Here is a 15835-nt window from a genome sequence, read left to right on the forward strand (position 1 = left end):
CAACTGTAGTATATGCAGATAAGATTCCTTTAGTCACCTACTGTCTCTGTGTAAATTTTTTAATATTATGTCTGTACATATGTATATCTGTAACCTGTACAAATTGCGCCCTGATGCCTCCGGGCCTGTGGGTTTGCGCGTTACAAATAAAATAAATACAAATACAACCTCCTGAGTGGTAGGAATGCTCTGAGCACTAGCCAGATGGGGTTCAGCTCCAAACAATTGATGTGGAATTCCTGTTCCTGTCGGGTCCAGGTGCCGTGGACCGAGAGCTCATGCAGGGTGCCTCCCCAGCAATTGAGCGAGGAGTATGTGGTGATGGTGGCCTGCCGAGAGGGTGGCTGAAAGGGCTTGCCCGTCCGTAGGTTGCAGTCCATGGACCACCATGTTGGGTCCAGGTGGAGGGATGGAGGAACGTTGATCTCGGATTGCGAGCCTCGCTCCTGGTTCCATGGGGCCGCGAAGTGCAGCTGAATCCTTCTCATCCTCAGTCTGGTGTGCGGCACGGCTAATAAGACCGCTGCTAGTAGACCCAGGAGATGTTGGTACCACCATGCACAGGTCACCGCTCTGCTGAGGAAGTGGGCGCTGGCCCTCTTGATGGCCGAGATTTTGTCCTCTGAGGGGAAGACCTTCTCGGAGCACGTGTCCCAAATGAGTCCCAGGAATGTCAGTCTGCGTAGGCTGCAGCTGTGACTTCTTGATGTTGAGCGAGAAGCCCAGATCGTGCAGAGTGTTCATAAGGGCCTGGGAAGAGTGGTGAACCGCTGTTGTGAGTTGTTTGTCTTTTTGTCCAGCTCTTCATCCGTAGAGGAGTGGAAGAGCCCCCCAACTCCACTGAACGGTAGATCTAGAATGCGCTCCTAGACATCCAGGTTTAATTTCATTGCCCGGAGGCAGGCTTTTCTTCTCATGTCCGTGGCAATACAGATGTCACGGCCTGAGGCATCGATATGAGCCACTGTGGATTCCATGAGGTCATGCGCCACCAGCTTGGCTTCAGCTAGCCCTGCTTTAAAGCGTGTTTGGCACTGGGTGGGGAGTTCCGGGAGGAAGACCGCAATTTCCCGCCATAACCTTTGGTTGGCGGCTGTTAGGCAGAATCCTGTGCAGTTCCCTAGGGGAGCACTACAAAAAGATTAAGACTACAGGTATATGCAATAAATCCCCTTTGGTATAAGTCCGTACCACAATGATTTAGTTGGTAGCTGTGGCTAAGCAGTCAGACTTAACTCAAGATGGAGATGAGCACTATTGAGGGTTTACACAATAGGATTACAATACTATGGTACAAGTAAACACTGACCAAAGCTTTGTATTAAAAAGAATATATATATTTATTTTACACACTTCTAGTTCAACACATTAATCACAGTTATTGAAGCAAGTTAAAATAGTCAAGGAAAGTATACACAACTCCCTATTTAAATTGTAGACAAGTTTGAGCCAGAGTGAAAACTGAGCAAAATGGCACAGTGTAAACTGAGCAGAAATGGCATTCTAACAATTACTCAAAAGGGAGGGAAAGTACAAGTTATACAGCGTTAACCTCTTAAACACTCTAGCAACACTTCCCAAGTGGATTGTGAACAAGTTAGGCAAGGTAACACTTTTAGCAATAGTCATACATAGGTGAAAACCGAGCAAAATGGCACTTCAACAATACTTAAGAGGGAAGGAAGAGTGGTTATAAGTGTTTTTGGTGCACCAACACAGTTGAGGGTGAAAAGCAATCTAGTGAAGGCACTTATAACAGATATAGCCAAAGTCAATAGGCCTGTGCCAGAGTTAGTGGTACAGGGCAATGTGCCCAGGATCAAAGTGTTCTAGTAGCTGCAGTCAAATCTTTGGTTTAACGATTCAAAAGGAGGGTGCAGAAGGTAAAAGATAAATTTAGTCGATAGGGGTGGCCACCCCAGGAGTTAGGTAAAGGATTTCAAAGACCTTTAGCAATACCCCGCGAAACGGGAGGCCTGGCAGAACAATGTACCTGAAAAAGTGGAAGCGGCTCCTGCGGTGGCTCCTGGCAGTTCATGCAGTTCGTGTTGTCCAGCAGAGGAAGAGAGGCCGTAGTGGAGGAAGTTTCGAGTTACTGCACTGCCCAGGGAAGAAGCCAGCCGCGGTGATGCCAAAACGGATTAAAAGGTACGCTCCTTTAAATCGTGGTCGTGGTGGACGGGTGCCTGGCTATCTGATCTCCGAGTGCAGGGCACTGGCGAGTCGACCAAGCCATGTCCTGGAAGGCGATTGGCAAACTGGTTGGCCCCACCAGCTCAAGGGAAGAAGGCTCTTGCAGATGAAGATCTTCTCTCGTAGTGTGGCGAAAAGTGGCGAGACGCTGCAGCAGGGCTTCACCGGTGGTTCAGTTGTTGCAGATGTCTTTGGCTTCTCTCCTCTTCGGCTTCTTAGTTCGAGTGGCAACGTCTTGCTCTTGCAGTTCTCAGGACCCTGCTTTTATGCAAAGAGACCGCCATTCATACAGCCTAGCTGTCACTCACACAGTGGAGTGGTCATCCTGGCGGGAGACCATCCAGCCTATCAGGGCAGAGTGTGACTTGGGTTGCTTAGGCAACCCTATCCAGGGGGCCTACTCCCCCTCCCACACAATGGGTCTACCCCAGACTCAGTGACCCTGAAAGGAGGGCTTCTTGGCAGAAGCCTGCCAAAAGGACGAACAAAGGATCACCGACCTGGGTTAGGATCTCAGAGAAAGACACGAGAAAGAATTATTATAAAAGTTCTGGCAAATAAAACCTACTGAGTAAATTTAATATAAAAATAAACTGGCAGTATGTTAGATGCTGTCAGTAAAAGTGGTAGCCTCGAACAATGGGAAAATCCCACAGGGAAATATTTGCGTCGAATATTTTTGGTAGTAACCACTTTAAATTACAAACAAAGGAGGAGTACTCATCCTTAATATACATTGATATTGTCAGGATTGCACAAAAAATGGTAAATACCTAGACATCACCACATACACTCAAAACTGTGCCCGACATAGCCCACAGTGTGTAACAATAACAATTAATTTGGCACTGTACTCAGTTTTTCAGGTTCTAACTTTTGTTTCCTGTGTCTTTTAAATGTCTAAATTTGTTGTTTATTGCTTTGTATATATTGTATTGTAACATGTGCATATGCTTTTTAAGTGTTTTAGATCTAATTGTCAGGGTCTTGTAGCTTTGAATGCTTTTGAATTTTCTTGAATATTAAAATATGTTATATGGAACATTTTGTTGAAGACATATACTGACGAGTTTTGAGTGTATGTGGTGATGTCTAGGTATTTACCATTTTTTGTGCAATCCTGACAATATCAATGTATATTAAGGATGAGTACTCCTCCTTTGTTTGTAATTTAAATTGATTATATCCCCACTTAGTAGGAGGGGTCAATACCAGATTTGTGTGGGGCAGTACCCCTGTAGAAATATATGGTAGTAACCACTGCCACCAGCCAGAAACTTGAGAGAGGGACTGTACGGTACCCTCTCAAAAATGAACACCAGGGAAAAACTATTAACCCTTCCTAGTATTTCCATAGTAAGATGCGTTGTATTGGTTTAGTTCATAATTATTGACTAGTAAAGTCATTGGGGACTTTACATGCCCTGGGAGACAGTAGTCAGTCCCAGGGTATGGAGTCTTTGTTTGGGGGTCACTATGACACACCTGTGTCACTGCACTGAGGGTGCTGTGTAACACATGTGAATAAAGATGGTTCCTATGGGGTTGAGAAAGATCCCATAGGCATTAAACACAAAAATAGCCTAGAACACACATAGCAAAAATGCCTAAGAGTGGGGAAAAAAAAAGTCTCACTCTTAGCAGGAGAAAGAAACAAACCCTTCAAATCCAGCAAAGCTGCTGGGGGACTCTATAGGTAAGGGAAATTAGCCATAGAATGAGAATTCTCCCCAACAGCGGCAGACAGCATGGTGTCTGTGTTGGCCTGACGAAGGTGCAAGGATTTTTTGGAGTAGATTTCCTTGCCGTACGCCTCCAAGATCTTCTCCTCCGTGCCTAGCAGCACCACAATGGAGGCGGCTGTGGACGACTGAGGCTTGGAGTATAGTGATGCTGCAGCGATCACAGAGGAGTGTGGCAGAAGATGGGTCGAGAGCAAGAGTGTATCCCCCTCCACCTGCCTGTACTTGGCCACCAGGCCTCGATTGATCGGGTGTGCCGAGTGGGGCTTGAGCCAACCCTTCTTGGCCAGGGAGAATACATCGGTTTGCAGTGGAATCCCCGTGTTGGCAGAGGGACCTTGCGTGAGGACATCAGCCAGAACCCCCTCTACCGGCTGTACAACTCTCGGGTTGGGGGAGGCCCAGGAACACCGCCAGGCCATCAAGACATTCATGGAAGGCCCTGGCTGAGGATGGCGTGTCCGAAACCTCCTCCTCGTCCGTATCCTGCAGATCTGGAGGATCCTGTGGAGGAGTGGATGTCGGCGGAGGCTGGGGTACAGGGACCGCAGCCGGAGGCTGAGGAGGTTGCAGAGTTGGCTGTGGAGCCAGAGGAGGTAGCTGCGCCAAGGCCTGGGTGCCAGATGGAGGAGTCTGTGGTTGTTACGCTCACCTGGCTCCCACAGCGGCGTTGATCGGAAATGGACAGCTGCGGTCTCCACCAAAGTGATGCGTAGTGCAGAGATGACAGATTGGACTGGCCCGCCTAATTTCATCTGCTTGATCCGTAGAAGTATTTCCCTGAAAGTGGAGAAAGGGAATTAGCCACCCGTGGATTTGAGTGATAACACCCCACTGTTCTTCCCACTAATCACCTTCAATATCTCCTTTCATAGTCTCACATTATGTTTATAAAAGATGAGCTCTCCATGCTGCGTGGAATGCAGGGGCGGGTAGATAACCAGTTACTTCACTGGTCCGAAGGAGTTGGGAGAGTTCCAGACCAATATTGACTCAGGGGTCCCTGGCGAGGAACCGTAAGTATATAGTTCGTAAGAGTTCAAAATGTCTGATATTCAATCTTGTCCGATTCCTTTTATCTTGCAACTTGACCCAAGAGAAGATTGCCTCATGGCAGCTGGTAGCGTTCAGGTAAGAGTCTGTATTACCCAACACTGTCCGGTAAATGATACCTGTGTTTAATCTGTTGCTTTCCATCCTTTTACAGGTGCAGCGTGAGAAATTATGACGTCTTGATGAATAATGCCTCCAGCGGTAAAATCAGTTAAGTCTATGGTGGTAACAGAGATTGCCTTTGTTTATTCTCTCGGCTCACCTTGCTGTTCTTTTGTCCCCCTTAGGTGTCGGAGTTCGGCGAAGATGTGATGGAGACTGCGGCGGATCGTGGAGGTGCTGCGAAGGCCGGTGAGAATAGCTTGGTGCTACAGCGGGTGATGCGACGCGTATCGAATTAACGTCTCTTTCTTTGTTTGAAGGCGCGATGGATGAGAAATAGAAGTAATATTCTTGTTCTAATCTTTCCTCCTTCTTTCCCTCTTTTCTAGGAGCTCCAGACTCGAGGCGGGCGTGGCAGAAGGCTGGATGCTGACTTGCAGGCACGGTGAGCGTTACGCTGCTGGATGCAGAATAACGGGAAGCGTGTGCTGCTCTTCGGGTGTGATTTAAATAGCCTTCAAAGTAGTCCCAGGTAAGAAGTTCCCCCAAGACCACACCCAAGTAAGAAAATAGTCCCTGAAGTAAAGTAGTTCCCATCAGGCTTCACGTTGGCTTGGATTCTTAGCAGCATAGTCTGCATGAGGTAAGTGTAAGCATATGAGCCTGGGGCCTATGGCGCCAGGACTGACCCCTTCTATGAGCCTGGTGCCTACGGCGCCAGGACTGTACCCAGATAGCCCCTAGCCGGGGCTGCTGGGCTTTTTCTAAGCTTCTGGATGCCTGCTCCCTGGACTGATGGGCCTGGTCTGGATGCCCGGGGGTAGGCATCATGACAGCAGTGCCGCTAGCATGGCGGGGATGACTTCCCTGATGGTGTCTGATGATAGCCCCCATCTGAGGAGACCTCATGAGGCAGAGGAACTTCTCGAAGAGCACCTCCTCACTGGCCAAAAAGGTGGCAAGGGGTGCCGACGGGGTAGTGGGGGCTGCTGGAACCGCTGCATACCCTATCCATATGGACGCAAAGTAAAGCTGCCCTGCGAAAATGAGGGGTAGACTGTAGGCCACGTACCTGGTTGAGGCTAGTCCCACCTTGACACTCCTTCACGGAATTGCTGGAATGGCGTCAGACAGGTGCCTTATTCTGGCGCGGTGGCCATTTTGTCGAGCTGCCTGCTGCGTGCCTGCGACGTGGTGCGTGCCTGCGACGTGGTGCTTGGCCCGCTGGGTCGGGCCTCGTCCAAGACTCCTGCGTGTGGATCACGAGACCTACCCTGCTCCTCGGGCCTCGGCCCGGTAGGTGTGAAACCCTCAACCCAAGGGTCGGTAGAGCTGCGTTTAAAGGCCCCCTCTGACTTATTTCCAGTATTAGGGCGTAGCCCCTCAGACATATTGCCGGAATTAGGGTGTAGCCCCTTGGCCATGGTGCTGGTAAAAGGGCAGAGCCCCTCGGGTGTAGACCCGGTAAAAGAACCTTCCGGTCCCTCAACACTGCGCTCAGGAGGATCCCTCGACCCGAAGACCGGTAGCTGTAGCAGCCTCAGTGCACGTGCCGGTAGAAGGACCAGGCCGGTCCCTCCCGCGCGGGAGAGTCCCTGGGAAGGAGTGTCCCTTGTGGGGTGCGCTGGAAAATATCGACCCTACCTTGGGCCTGGTTCGATGCTTTACAAAGTTCTTGAGATCCTCTGGAGGCGACCTCTGGAAGAGCTCCCTCCATTTGGCTAGTCTGTTCTTCAGCGCCTTCGAGGACAGCGAGTCACACGCCGAACATGATTGCCAACCGTGGTCTGAACCAAGGCAACGTAGGCAGAGGGCAAGGGGGTCTGAAGTTGGGAAGAGCCTGTTGCAAGATGGACACCTGCTGAACTCTGTAGAAGTCGACATGCGCCGGGGAGGAGCATGACGCCTGAGGACCGAGTACCTGAATGATAGAAAAGACAAAAAAGACAAAGAAGTATCTTTGTGTGGAATTACATAGCCAAAACCAGGAGCACTGGTGAATTCGGCCTGTTCCCGTCGATGCAGAAAAGGGGTCTGTGGTGTGGCGCCGGAGGGCGGAGTCAGGGGGGTCAATGCTCCCTACGCCGCGCCTCTTAGTTTAAAGGGGAAGAAGGTTTTTTCTGGTGAAAAAGGTTCCGTCTACGGTCCTTTGGAAGGGACGCCCATACAGTATGGAGGCAAGAGGACGGGACGTAAGAGTAGGGTGACAACTGTTAAAATGAATGTACTGCCCATACTTTTTTCCTACTCTCGATGTTACCAATCGGTCTCGGTAGGATAGCACAGGGGCAACGTGCTCGCCTTGGAAGCAAGACAACCCTGAGCAACACAGGTTCGATCCCCAGGTCCGCGTTTAGAAACATCTGGATATTAAGCATGTTATAAATAACCTATCATCATCATCATCATCATCATCATCATCATCATCATATCAATCAGGGTCCCCTGATACCTTGCCAAAGATATCTATAATGGGTAGCCTGTAAAATCCTCTGCCTCCCCAAAGAGGAAGCTGGATTGGCATTCTGAGATTTGATATGCTACTTTAAAGTGGCTCAATTGAGGGTGTTAGCGGACTTCTTGGGAAAAGGTGTAAACAAATTATGGGTAGACATGAAAAATGAATGGGTTAAGCCCATGAAGGGTTAAAGATTTATTGGGTCAATCAAGAAAAGAGATCCCAAAGAAATTGTTTAAACACCCGGTGCTGGGTACCATGGCAAACCTGGAGGGACATCAGGGAGAAAAAAGGATTTGACCACATGGCCAAGCCCGCTTAATTCAATTTGGGGCCCCCCTATTAAGAGACTAAATCGGGTGAAACATTAGGAAAGACCTGATGGATCCCAGATGGGAGAGCATGGGTTAATTCTTTGAACAACAACTATGTCGGATTCAATTAGAGATAGGTACAGGGGACATTAGAATCTTTCGATATTGGAGGTTAAAAGGGACGCCAAGGGACTCTAGTTGGGGAGACAATTGCATCGAGAATGCGAGAAGGTACTAATACCAACAGGTCCCATGAGAGGAACTATCATTGAAGCAATAGGTCTACTGAGGTAGAAGCGGAAAATAGTGGGGTTTAGAGCAATATGAAAAAGGGAAACCCTGCCTGTAGAGTCCTGGAAAGCAGTGTCAACTCTCCACCACCCATTCAGCTGCTCCGTTGTACTGGATAGGACACAGATGGGATTTAGATCTAATACGGTTGGCAAAGATGCTCCCCACCACTAGTAGCGACTGCCCCAGAGGTTGCGGGCAAAACTTTTTCAGATGTGGTGGAGCTCCCCCACAGTGAAGGTGTACTGGCGTAAACTGCTAAACTTAATCAAAGAAATAGGGCTAAAAACGCTTTGTGTGTGCCCTAGTATAATACTTCAAGGAGCTCAAATAGAGGAGCGTGTTTCCCAGGCTAATTAGTGCACTCCTGAACACATGTCGGATGGCTCTGGTCCATAGAAAGAAATCAGACATGATGCCCTACTTAAAAAAAAAAAATGGCTCAACAAGGTTTGTGACACATTCATACTGGAGAAATTAACATCGCTGCAGCAGGTGAAGTGAACCTCTTTTCTGAAACAAATCCAAACACAATGTTGAAACCAATATCTATACACACATTCATTCAAAAGTGGGGCTAGGGAACACCTGTCCAGAATACCCCAGTGGAGGGAACACACCCTGTTTCTTATGTGTTGCTATTTTTATTTTACCTAACCGGAAGCAAAGTATAGTTGAAAAGGACATTATCAGATTGGTTTACTTGTTAAGTTAGTAAGGAACAAGTTACTTACCTGTAACTGTTGTTCTCCAGCATGGGTCTGGCATGGATTCACATGCTCATGAATATTCCCCGTCGTCAGGCTGGGAATCCTCGGTAAAGAAAAAAATCAGTATCAGTTTCGTTTCTGATCTGTCTTTCTTAGTAGTAACCAATCACTGGTCTCTGGGTCATACTGCCCCCAGCCAATGACTGCCCTCTCCCTAAAACCCGCCCCTGGCAGCCATCCTCAGATTTGGTAGCATGTAAAGTGGCAGTATGACCAAGTGAAGAGCCGCAGAGGGGTAGGAGGGAGGGTTTGCATGTGAATCCATGCCAGACCCATGCTGGAGAACAACAGTTACAGGTAAGTAACTTCCTTCTCCTGCATGGGGTCTGGCATGGATTCACATGCTCATGAATATAAGAATACATAGCAGTACACACATGCACAACCACGGGAGGTGGCAAGGCTCAACATTAAGCAGCTCTTACCTCCTCACCAGGCTCACCTTAAGCGAACAGGTTGCGCAGCACTGCCTGGCCGACTCTGGACTCCTCCCTGGAATCCCGGTCGACGCAGTAGAATCTCGTGAAGGTGAGCGTCGACCTCCTTGTAGCAGCCCTGCAGATGTGGCACACCAGACAAGAACGCTGTGGTAGCAGCGACCGCTCTGGTCGAATGGGCTCTCGGACGGCCGGGCATGATACAGCCCGAGAGCCATCTGGAAATGGAAGCCTTTGAGAGAACCTTCCTTTGGTTCACAGGTCCAAAGTTCACAAACAGCTATGATGTCTTCCGAAAACTCTTTGTTCGGTCCACGTAGAACTTCAGCGCTCTAGCTACATCCAGCGAGTGCAAAGTCCTCTCGGCCGGTGACGAAGGCGACGGGAAAAAGACTGGTAACACCAAGGGCTCGTTGAGATGGAAGTCCAACGGCACCTTGGGCATGAAGGAGGGGTGCGTCCTCAGCACCACCCTCGTCTCGTGGAAAGTCAAGTATGGGGGTTTGCAGGATCCGGTCTGAATCTCTCCCACGCGTCGTGCAGAGGTGAAGGCCACAAGGAACGCTGTCTTCCACGACAGGAACTTTGACAGAGCTGAATGCAAAAGCTCGAATGGCGGGCCCATGAGCCTGGTCAGCACCACGTTGAGCTCCAACGCCGGGGCTGGATCCTTCACCAGCGGGAGCGATCAGAACAGTCCTTTCATAAACTCCTTCACCAGGCGATGAGACCACAGGGACGACCGTCCTGCAGTTCTGGTGTATCGGGAAATCGCTGCCAGATGTATCTTGATGGAAGCATGAGATAGTCCAGCTTTGGCCAGCGACATTAAGTACGGTAGCACTTGAGGGGCTGTAATCCGTAGAGGGTTAATCTTCTGTGCACGGCACCAGACAGAGAACCTCTTCCACTTGTGTCCATAGCACTTGAGAGTTGAGGACGCCCTGGCCTTTGCAAGAACCTCTCTGCAGCCAGCCGGGATATCGTACCCTCCAAACTCTAGTGCTGCAGGAGCCAGGCCTGCAAGTTCAGCGACTCCGGGTCTTGATGAAGAATGGCGCCTCCTTCTCTGGAGAGAAGATCTGCGTCCGTCGACAGTTTGACTGATGGGGACGCTGACAAGTCCAGAAGGTCCGGGAACCATATCGGTCTCGGCCACGCCGGTGCGACGAGGATCATCCTGCACCGGGACCTCTTGAGTTGGTTGATGAGTCTGAGCAGCAACGGAGGGAATGCATAGAGGAACAGGCCATCCCAGGGGAACGAGAAAGCATCGCCCATGCTCCTCGGATGGGAGAACCTGCTGGCGAACCTCTGCCACTTGGAGTTTGTCCAGAACAGGTCAATTTGGGGTTTGCCCCATCGCTGAACAGCTGATCCACTTGATCCTGGTGTAGCTCCTACTCGTGGCACGAGCGCAGCTCCCTGCTGAGTGAGTCGGCGATGGTGTTTTTTTATCTCAGCTAGATGAAAAGGCACAAGAAACATCCCCAGGGCAATGGCCCAGTGCCACAGATCCTGGGCTTCAGTGGACAGGGCTGGGTATCTGGTTCCCCCCTGCTTCCGGATGTAGAACATTGTGGTGGTGTTGTCAGTGAAGATCCTCACCACCTTGCCCTTGAGAGACGGGAGGAATGACCTGAGGGCCCAGAACACTGCTCTGAGCTCCAGTATGTTGATGTAGAGCGGCCTCTCCTCCGGGAGCCAAAGGCCTCTCGCGTGAAGATCTCCAGTGTGCGCTCCCCATCCCTCCAGGGAGGCATCTGTCATCACCGTCACCTGGTATGCCGGGGTCTGAAAGTCTGTGCCCGCTGCGAGATGCGCGCGGGTGCCCCACCATCGAATTGCTTGGCGGAATACCTCGTTGAGCAAGATCTTGCCCTCGAAGCTGCCCGTCGCTTGCATCCAACGGGCGTTGAGGAACTCCTGCAGAGGACGCATCCGAAGCCTGCACATGCGCACCAGATAGATGCAAGAGGACATCATCCCGAGAAGGGACTTGATGGACCTCACCCTGGCCACGTCCGTGGCAAGCAGGCGCTGTACCTTGCCCAGGATGGCCTGCGTCCTTTCCTCCGACGGCGAGGCCAACTGCAGTACTGTATCGAGTTTGGCTCCCAGAAACAGCGCAACCTGCGACGGAACCAGGTGGGATTTGGGGAAGTTGATGGAGAATCCCAGGTCCGTGAGCAGCCGGACGGTCTTTGCTGTGTGTTCGACGGCGAGCTCACTTGTCCCTGCTCGGATGAGCCAGTCGTCCAGGTAGGGGTAGACATGGATCCCACGCAGGCGCGCTGCCACTGGTGCTAGGCACTTGGTGAACAGCCTGGGCACCGACTTCAATCCGAATGGGAGGGCCTAGAACTGGTAGTGCCGTCCTTGGACTACGAACCTGAGAAACTTTCGGTGTCCTTTTAGGATGGGGATGTGAAAGTACGCATCCTCCAAATCCAACGACGATAGGAAGTCGCCTTCCTCCAGCTGCCCAGCACGTGCTGGAGGGTGACCATCTGGAACTTCTGTGCCTTGATGTATTTGTTAAGCCAATGCAAGTCCAGGATGGGACGCCAACTTCCTATCTTCTTTCTGACGAGAAAGTATCTTGAGTATACTCCGGGGCCTCTTTGAGACAAGCTCGATGGCTCCTTTCTTGAGCATTGCCCTTACCTCTAACAGCAGTTGACGGATGTGGTTTTCCTTCCTGGCCACAGGAGGAATTCAGGGGCACTTCTTTAGAAAGTGCAGAGTGTGCCCGTGGGCCTGGGCATCCAGCACCCAACGGTCGGTGGAGATGGACTTCCACACGCTGACGAACTTAGTCAGTCGGCCTCCCACCGGGGTGCTTCGGTGGGGGCCTGATGCGACGGCCGGTTCAGTATTGATTGGAAGCGGCCTTACCGCCTTGGTCTCCCTGGCGACAACAGCGAGATCCACCTGACTTGCCTCATACCCTGTAAGCTTCTTGCGACGAGGAGCGGGCCGCTTGACGGTACGTCGAGGAGCTGCCACCGAATCCTCTGGAGATACCTTGCTTGCCTCCAGAGTTCTGAAAGGGCGGCCACCGTTGCTGCAGAACTTTCAAGTACCGAGCCGTCTCTGTGTCGGTCTTGATGGCCTGCAGTGACTCATCCACTGTCTTTCCAAACAGATTGTTCTCGTCGAAGGGCATGTCCAAAACCTTGGCTTTCACGTCTTGGCGGAAATCAGTCGCCTTGAGCCACCCCCGCCATCGAAGGCAAACGCTGTTGCCCAACTGCTGGAAACCGGTGTCAGCAATGTCCGTGACCACTGTATTGGCGTGGTCTGACGCCACCTCACCCTGCTGTAGGATCGCCAAGGCCTCTGCCCTCTTGTCGTCCGGGAGGAAGTCCAACAGGGGGGCGATCTTGTACCACAACTCCCTGTCGTAGCGGGCCACAATCGCTAGGGCGTTGGCCGCCTTAATCATCGTCGCCGCAGACGAGATGACTCGTCGTCTCATGGCATCTAGTTTCTTTCCCTCGCCATCCGGTGGGGAAGTTTTAGCCGAAGCCCCCCCTCCCCCCCGCTTTCTTCTTGGCTACTGCCGAGACGACCGAATCCGGGGTCGGTTGTGCTCGAAGGCACAAAGGGGCGCCGTCGGGGACCCGGTACTACTTCTCGTACCGATCCCTTTTGGCAGGCGACGTGGACGGGTTCTTCAGGAGAGCAAGTGCCTCGTCCCAGACGTCATCAAGCAACGGCACCGCAAGGACCATCTTCCTCTTGGCCTCGCGCCGTTGGTAGAGGAAGCCTTCCTTCTTTTCTTCGGGACAGAGCTGAAGGAGCTCGGACGCCCTGGCAATCATGGCATGGAAGGAGCCAATTTCGTCGGGCGGGGACGCCCGAGGAATCGGAGACGGGAGGTTAGTCCCGTCGTGGCCGCCGTCGTCATCCGTCCCCGTCGTGGCCGTGTCTGTTCCTGTGTCATCCCTCAGGACCGGGAAAGGCGACAAAGGCTGAGAAGGCTGTGAGGGCTGAAGGGAAGCCGGATTAATTCTCCTCCTCTTGTTTGGAGGGTTTCCAGACGGACCCAGTTCAGCTGGGTCGTCCATCGGGGGTAGGGGCAGTCTCGTCCTTATCTCCGTGCATAAGGCTTGGATTGCCATAAAATTGGCAGCCGAGTTGTCTAGCGGCTCGGGCTGTGACGGGCGTGCTGGGAGCAATGGTTGTTCCTCCTCCACGGGAACCTCGTCGTCACCACCCTCGCTCTTGTCGTCCCCCTCGTCGGGATTCCTCCCGTGGGACCGGGCCTCTTCCAAATTCTCAGTCAGTTCCTCCTCAGAGGTTGTGTCTGTGTTCGTAACGGCCACCGCCCCGCACCCCCCTCTTTTTCCACCGGGGTCTTCTTGATGGGCGTAAAAGAGGATTCCCTCCGCGGAGGCAGGGGAAACTCTGGGCCCCGAGGTCGCCTCCACTGGGGTAGCCTCCACAGGCTTTGCCAGGGCCGCATTGACTCCCTCAATTGAGGCCTTGGCCAGGATCAAGGCCTTCACCGCCTTGGGCACGCTTGAGGCCTTCACCTTAGGGGGAGGGTCACCGCCTCACTTCCCTTCGGCCTATTCCTTCGAGATCGACCGGGGCCTCTCCAGAAACGTAGCCGGGTTCTCTGATTTTCTCTTCCCCGAGCCATAGCGTTGGCTCGCGGTTGATGGCGTCGGGGAAGGTGCGCCCTGCCTGGCAGCCGAGGAGCCTGACCGTTCGGCGCTCCTGGTGCCCGTGGACTCGCAGTGCTTTGTCTTCTGTTGGGCCCCCGTCACTGGGGTGCCCTCACAGGACTTAGAAGACCGCTCGGACGACTTCTTCTCACCTGCTGGGCTCTTGCCTTCCAGCCAGTTGGAGAGAAGGGTCCGACGATCCCTCATAGTCCGATCCGACATGTTCATGCAAAACGCACAGTCCTCCTCCGCGTGCGTTTTGTCCTCGTGGAGGTAGTAAAGGCATTTTGAATGCTCGTCCTCCTTGAACACATTCTGTAGGTTGCATCCAGGGCAGATCCTGCACAGCTTGCCGGGAGTCGAGCTTCCCTTCTCCTGGGCCATGTTCCTCTCGTCCGCGAGGTAGGCCACAGAAACTTCTGGAATCCTCCAAGAAGCATAACTCGACGAAAACTTCACCCTTGAGGGGCTGTGAATGAATCCGAAAAGGGTCCCCGTTGATAGGAAGTAGAAACGGTGGAGCTTGAGGCTCGATTAAACCGAAAAATTTGATAAATATCTTTGAAAAAGCGCAAAACGCAGTAAGAGATCGAGAGCTATAGCACGAGGACTCCCAACAATTGAACATACAGTAAAAATCTGAGGATGGCTGCCAGGGGCGGGGCTTAGGGAGAGGGCAGTCATTGGCTGGGGGCAGTACGATCCAGAGACCAGTGATTGATTACTACTAAGAAAGACAGATCAGAAACGAAACTGATACTGATTTTTTTCTTTACCGAGGTTTCCTAGCCTGACGACGGGGAATATTCATGAGCATGTGAATCCATGTCAGACCCCATGCTGGAGAACATGTTTTTTTAACGACATAACCGAGGAGTGAAAAGGTAGAGAACCATTGCATACAGAGTACATTTTAGGGGTACAGGAAACCCAAGGATCATTGAAGTCTGTAAGAACATAGACTGTTCTTGAAACATTGTCAATGGCGCCCCTCCTCCCACAAGAAGGTACAATGCTTTTTGAATAAGAGCCACATTATGGGTAAGCTGTTGGAACATGCTCTCAAAGTGTCCTCAATATATTTGAGTATGAGGGTCTAAATCTGGGGAAATACCATTAAAAACAAAAATGTATATTCATTCTGTGCTTTTTAAATAGATATCCTTACAAGTACAACATTCACTGCGGACACTCAAGTCATTTTCTGGTATGTACATGCGTAAACATTATGAATTTAAAATAGAACTACCTTTGACCCTCTTGGAAGAAGCCAGGAGAAGATGATCTTCTGGGAGAATGTGTGTGATGATATCTATGGCACGCTCTGCATGAAATCTGGAATACATCAAAGTGAAGGAAAGGTTAAGCATGTTGGGCGCCATTAGCACAGTATCGGCTAAAATAAACAGTATGAAAAGTACAAACATTTGGCCAGACGAGGCAGGAGATACAGGTCTTTTATTTGTTGGGTCACAATGCATTGTGACGGGCTATTGTGGGTGTGAAGGGGCATTCAAACAAAGTGATTTATTGTTCATAATTCTACAAGTACCCGTTTACTACTTATTGTAGTTCATTACAACAGACTAATAAAATCATAAATATATTTTAATGTAGATCACTATTCAATCACAAGTATTTTTTTATTTTTTATTTTGATATGGCTGAACAAACAACCTTTCAAAAACAAAGTAAAATATGTTTACATCTACAATATATTACAAAAGAGAACAGATAAGAAACAAATATAAAACATTGTTAGGCAGAATCCTGTGCAGTGCCCTTAGGGACTACTACAC

At 50.8% G+C, this 15835-nt stretch overlaps 1 protein-coding gene across 4 annotated transcripts in view; it reads right to left on the minus strand.

The window, feature by feature from the left end:
- The window catches only part of APPBP2 (amyloid beta precursor protein binding protein 2), a 1587742-nt gene that overhangs the window by 493362 nt on the left and 1078545 nt on the right, over nucleotides 1-15835 (minus strand). For all 4 annotated transcript variants that reach the window (XM_069615072.1, XM_069615071.1, XM_069615073.1 and 1 more), the window contains one exon: nucleotides 15286-15371. In XM_069615072.1, the coding sequence (XP_069471173.1) occupies nucleotides 15286-15371 (86 nt within the window). The remainder of the gene's footprint in view (nucleotides 1-15285; nucleotides 15372-15835) is intronic.

The sequence above is a fragment of the Ambystoma mexicanum genome, chromosome 9 (genome assembly GCF_040938575.1).
Source record: "Ambystoma mexicanum isolate Mex_15411 chromosome 9, UKY_AmexF1_1, whole genome shotgun sequence".
In the NCBI taxonomy this organism is placed as follows: domain Eukaryota; kingdom Metazoa; phylum Chordata; class Amphibia; order Caudata; family Ambystomatidae; genus Ambystoma; species Ambystoma mexicanum.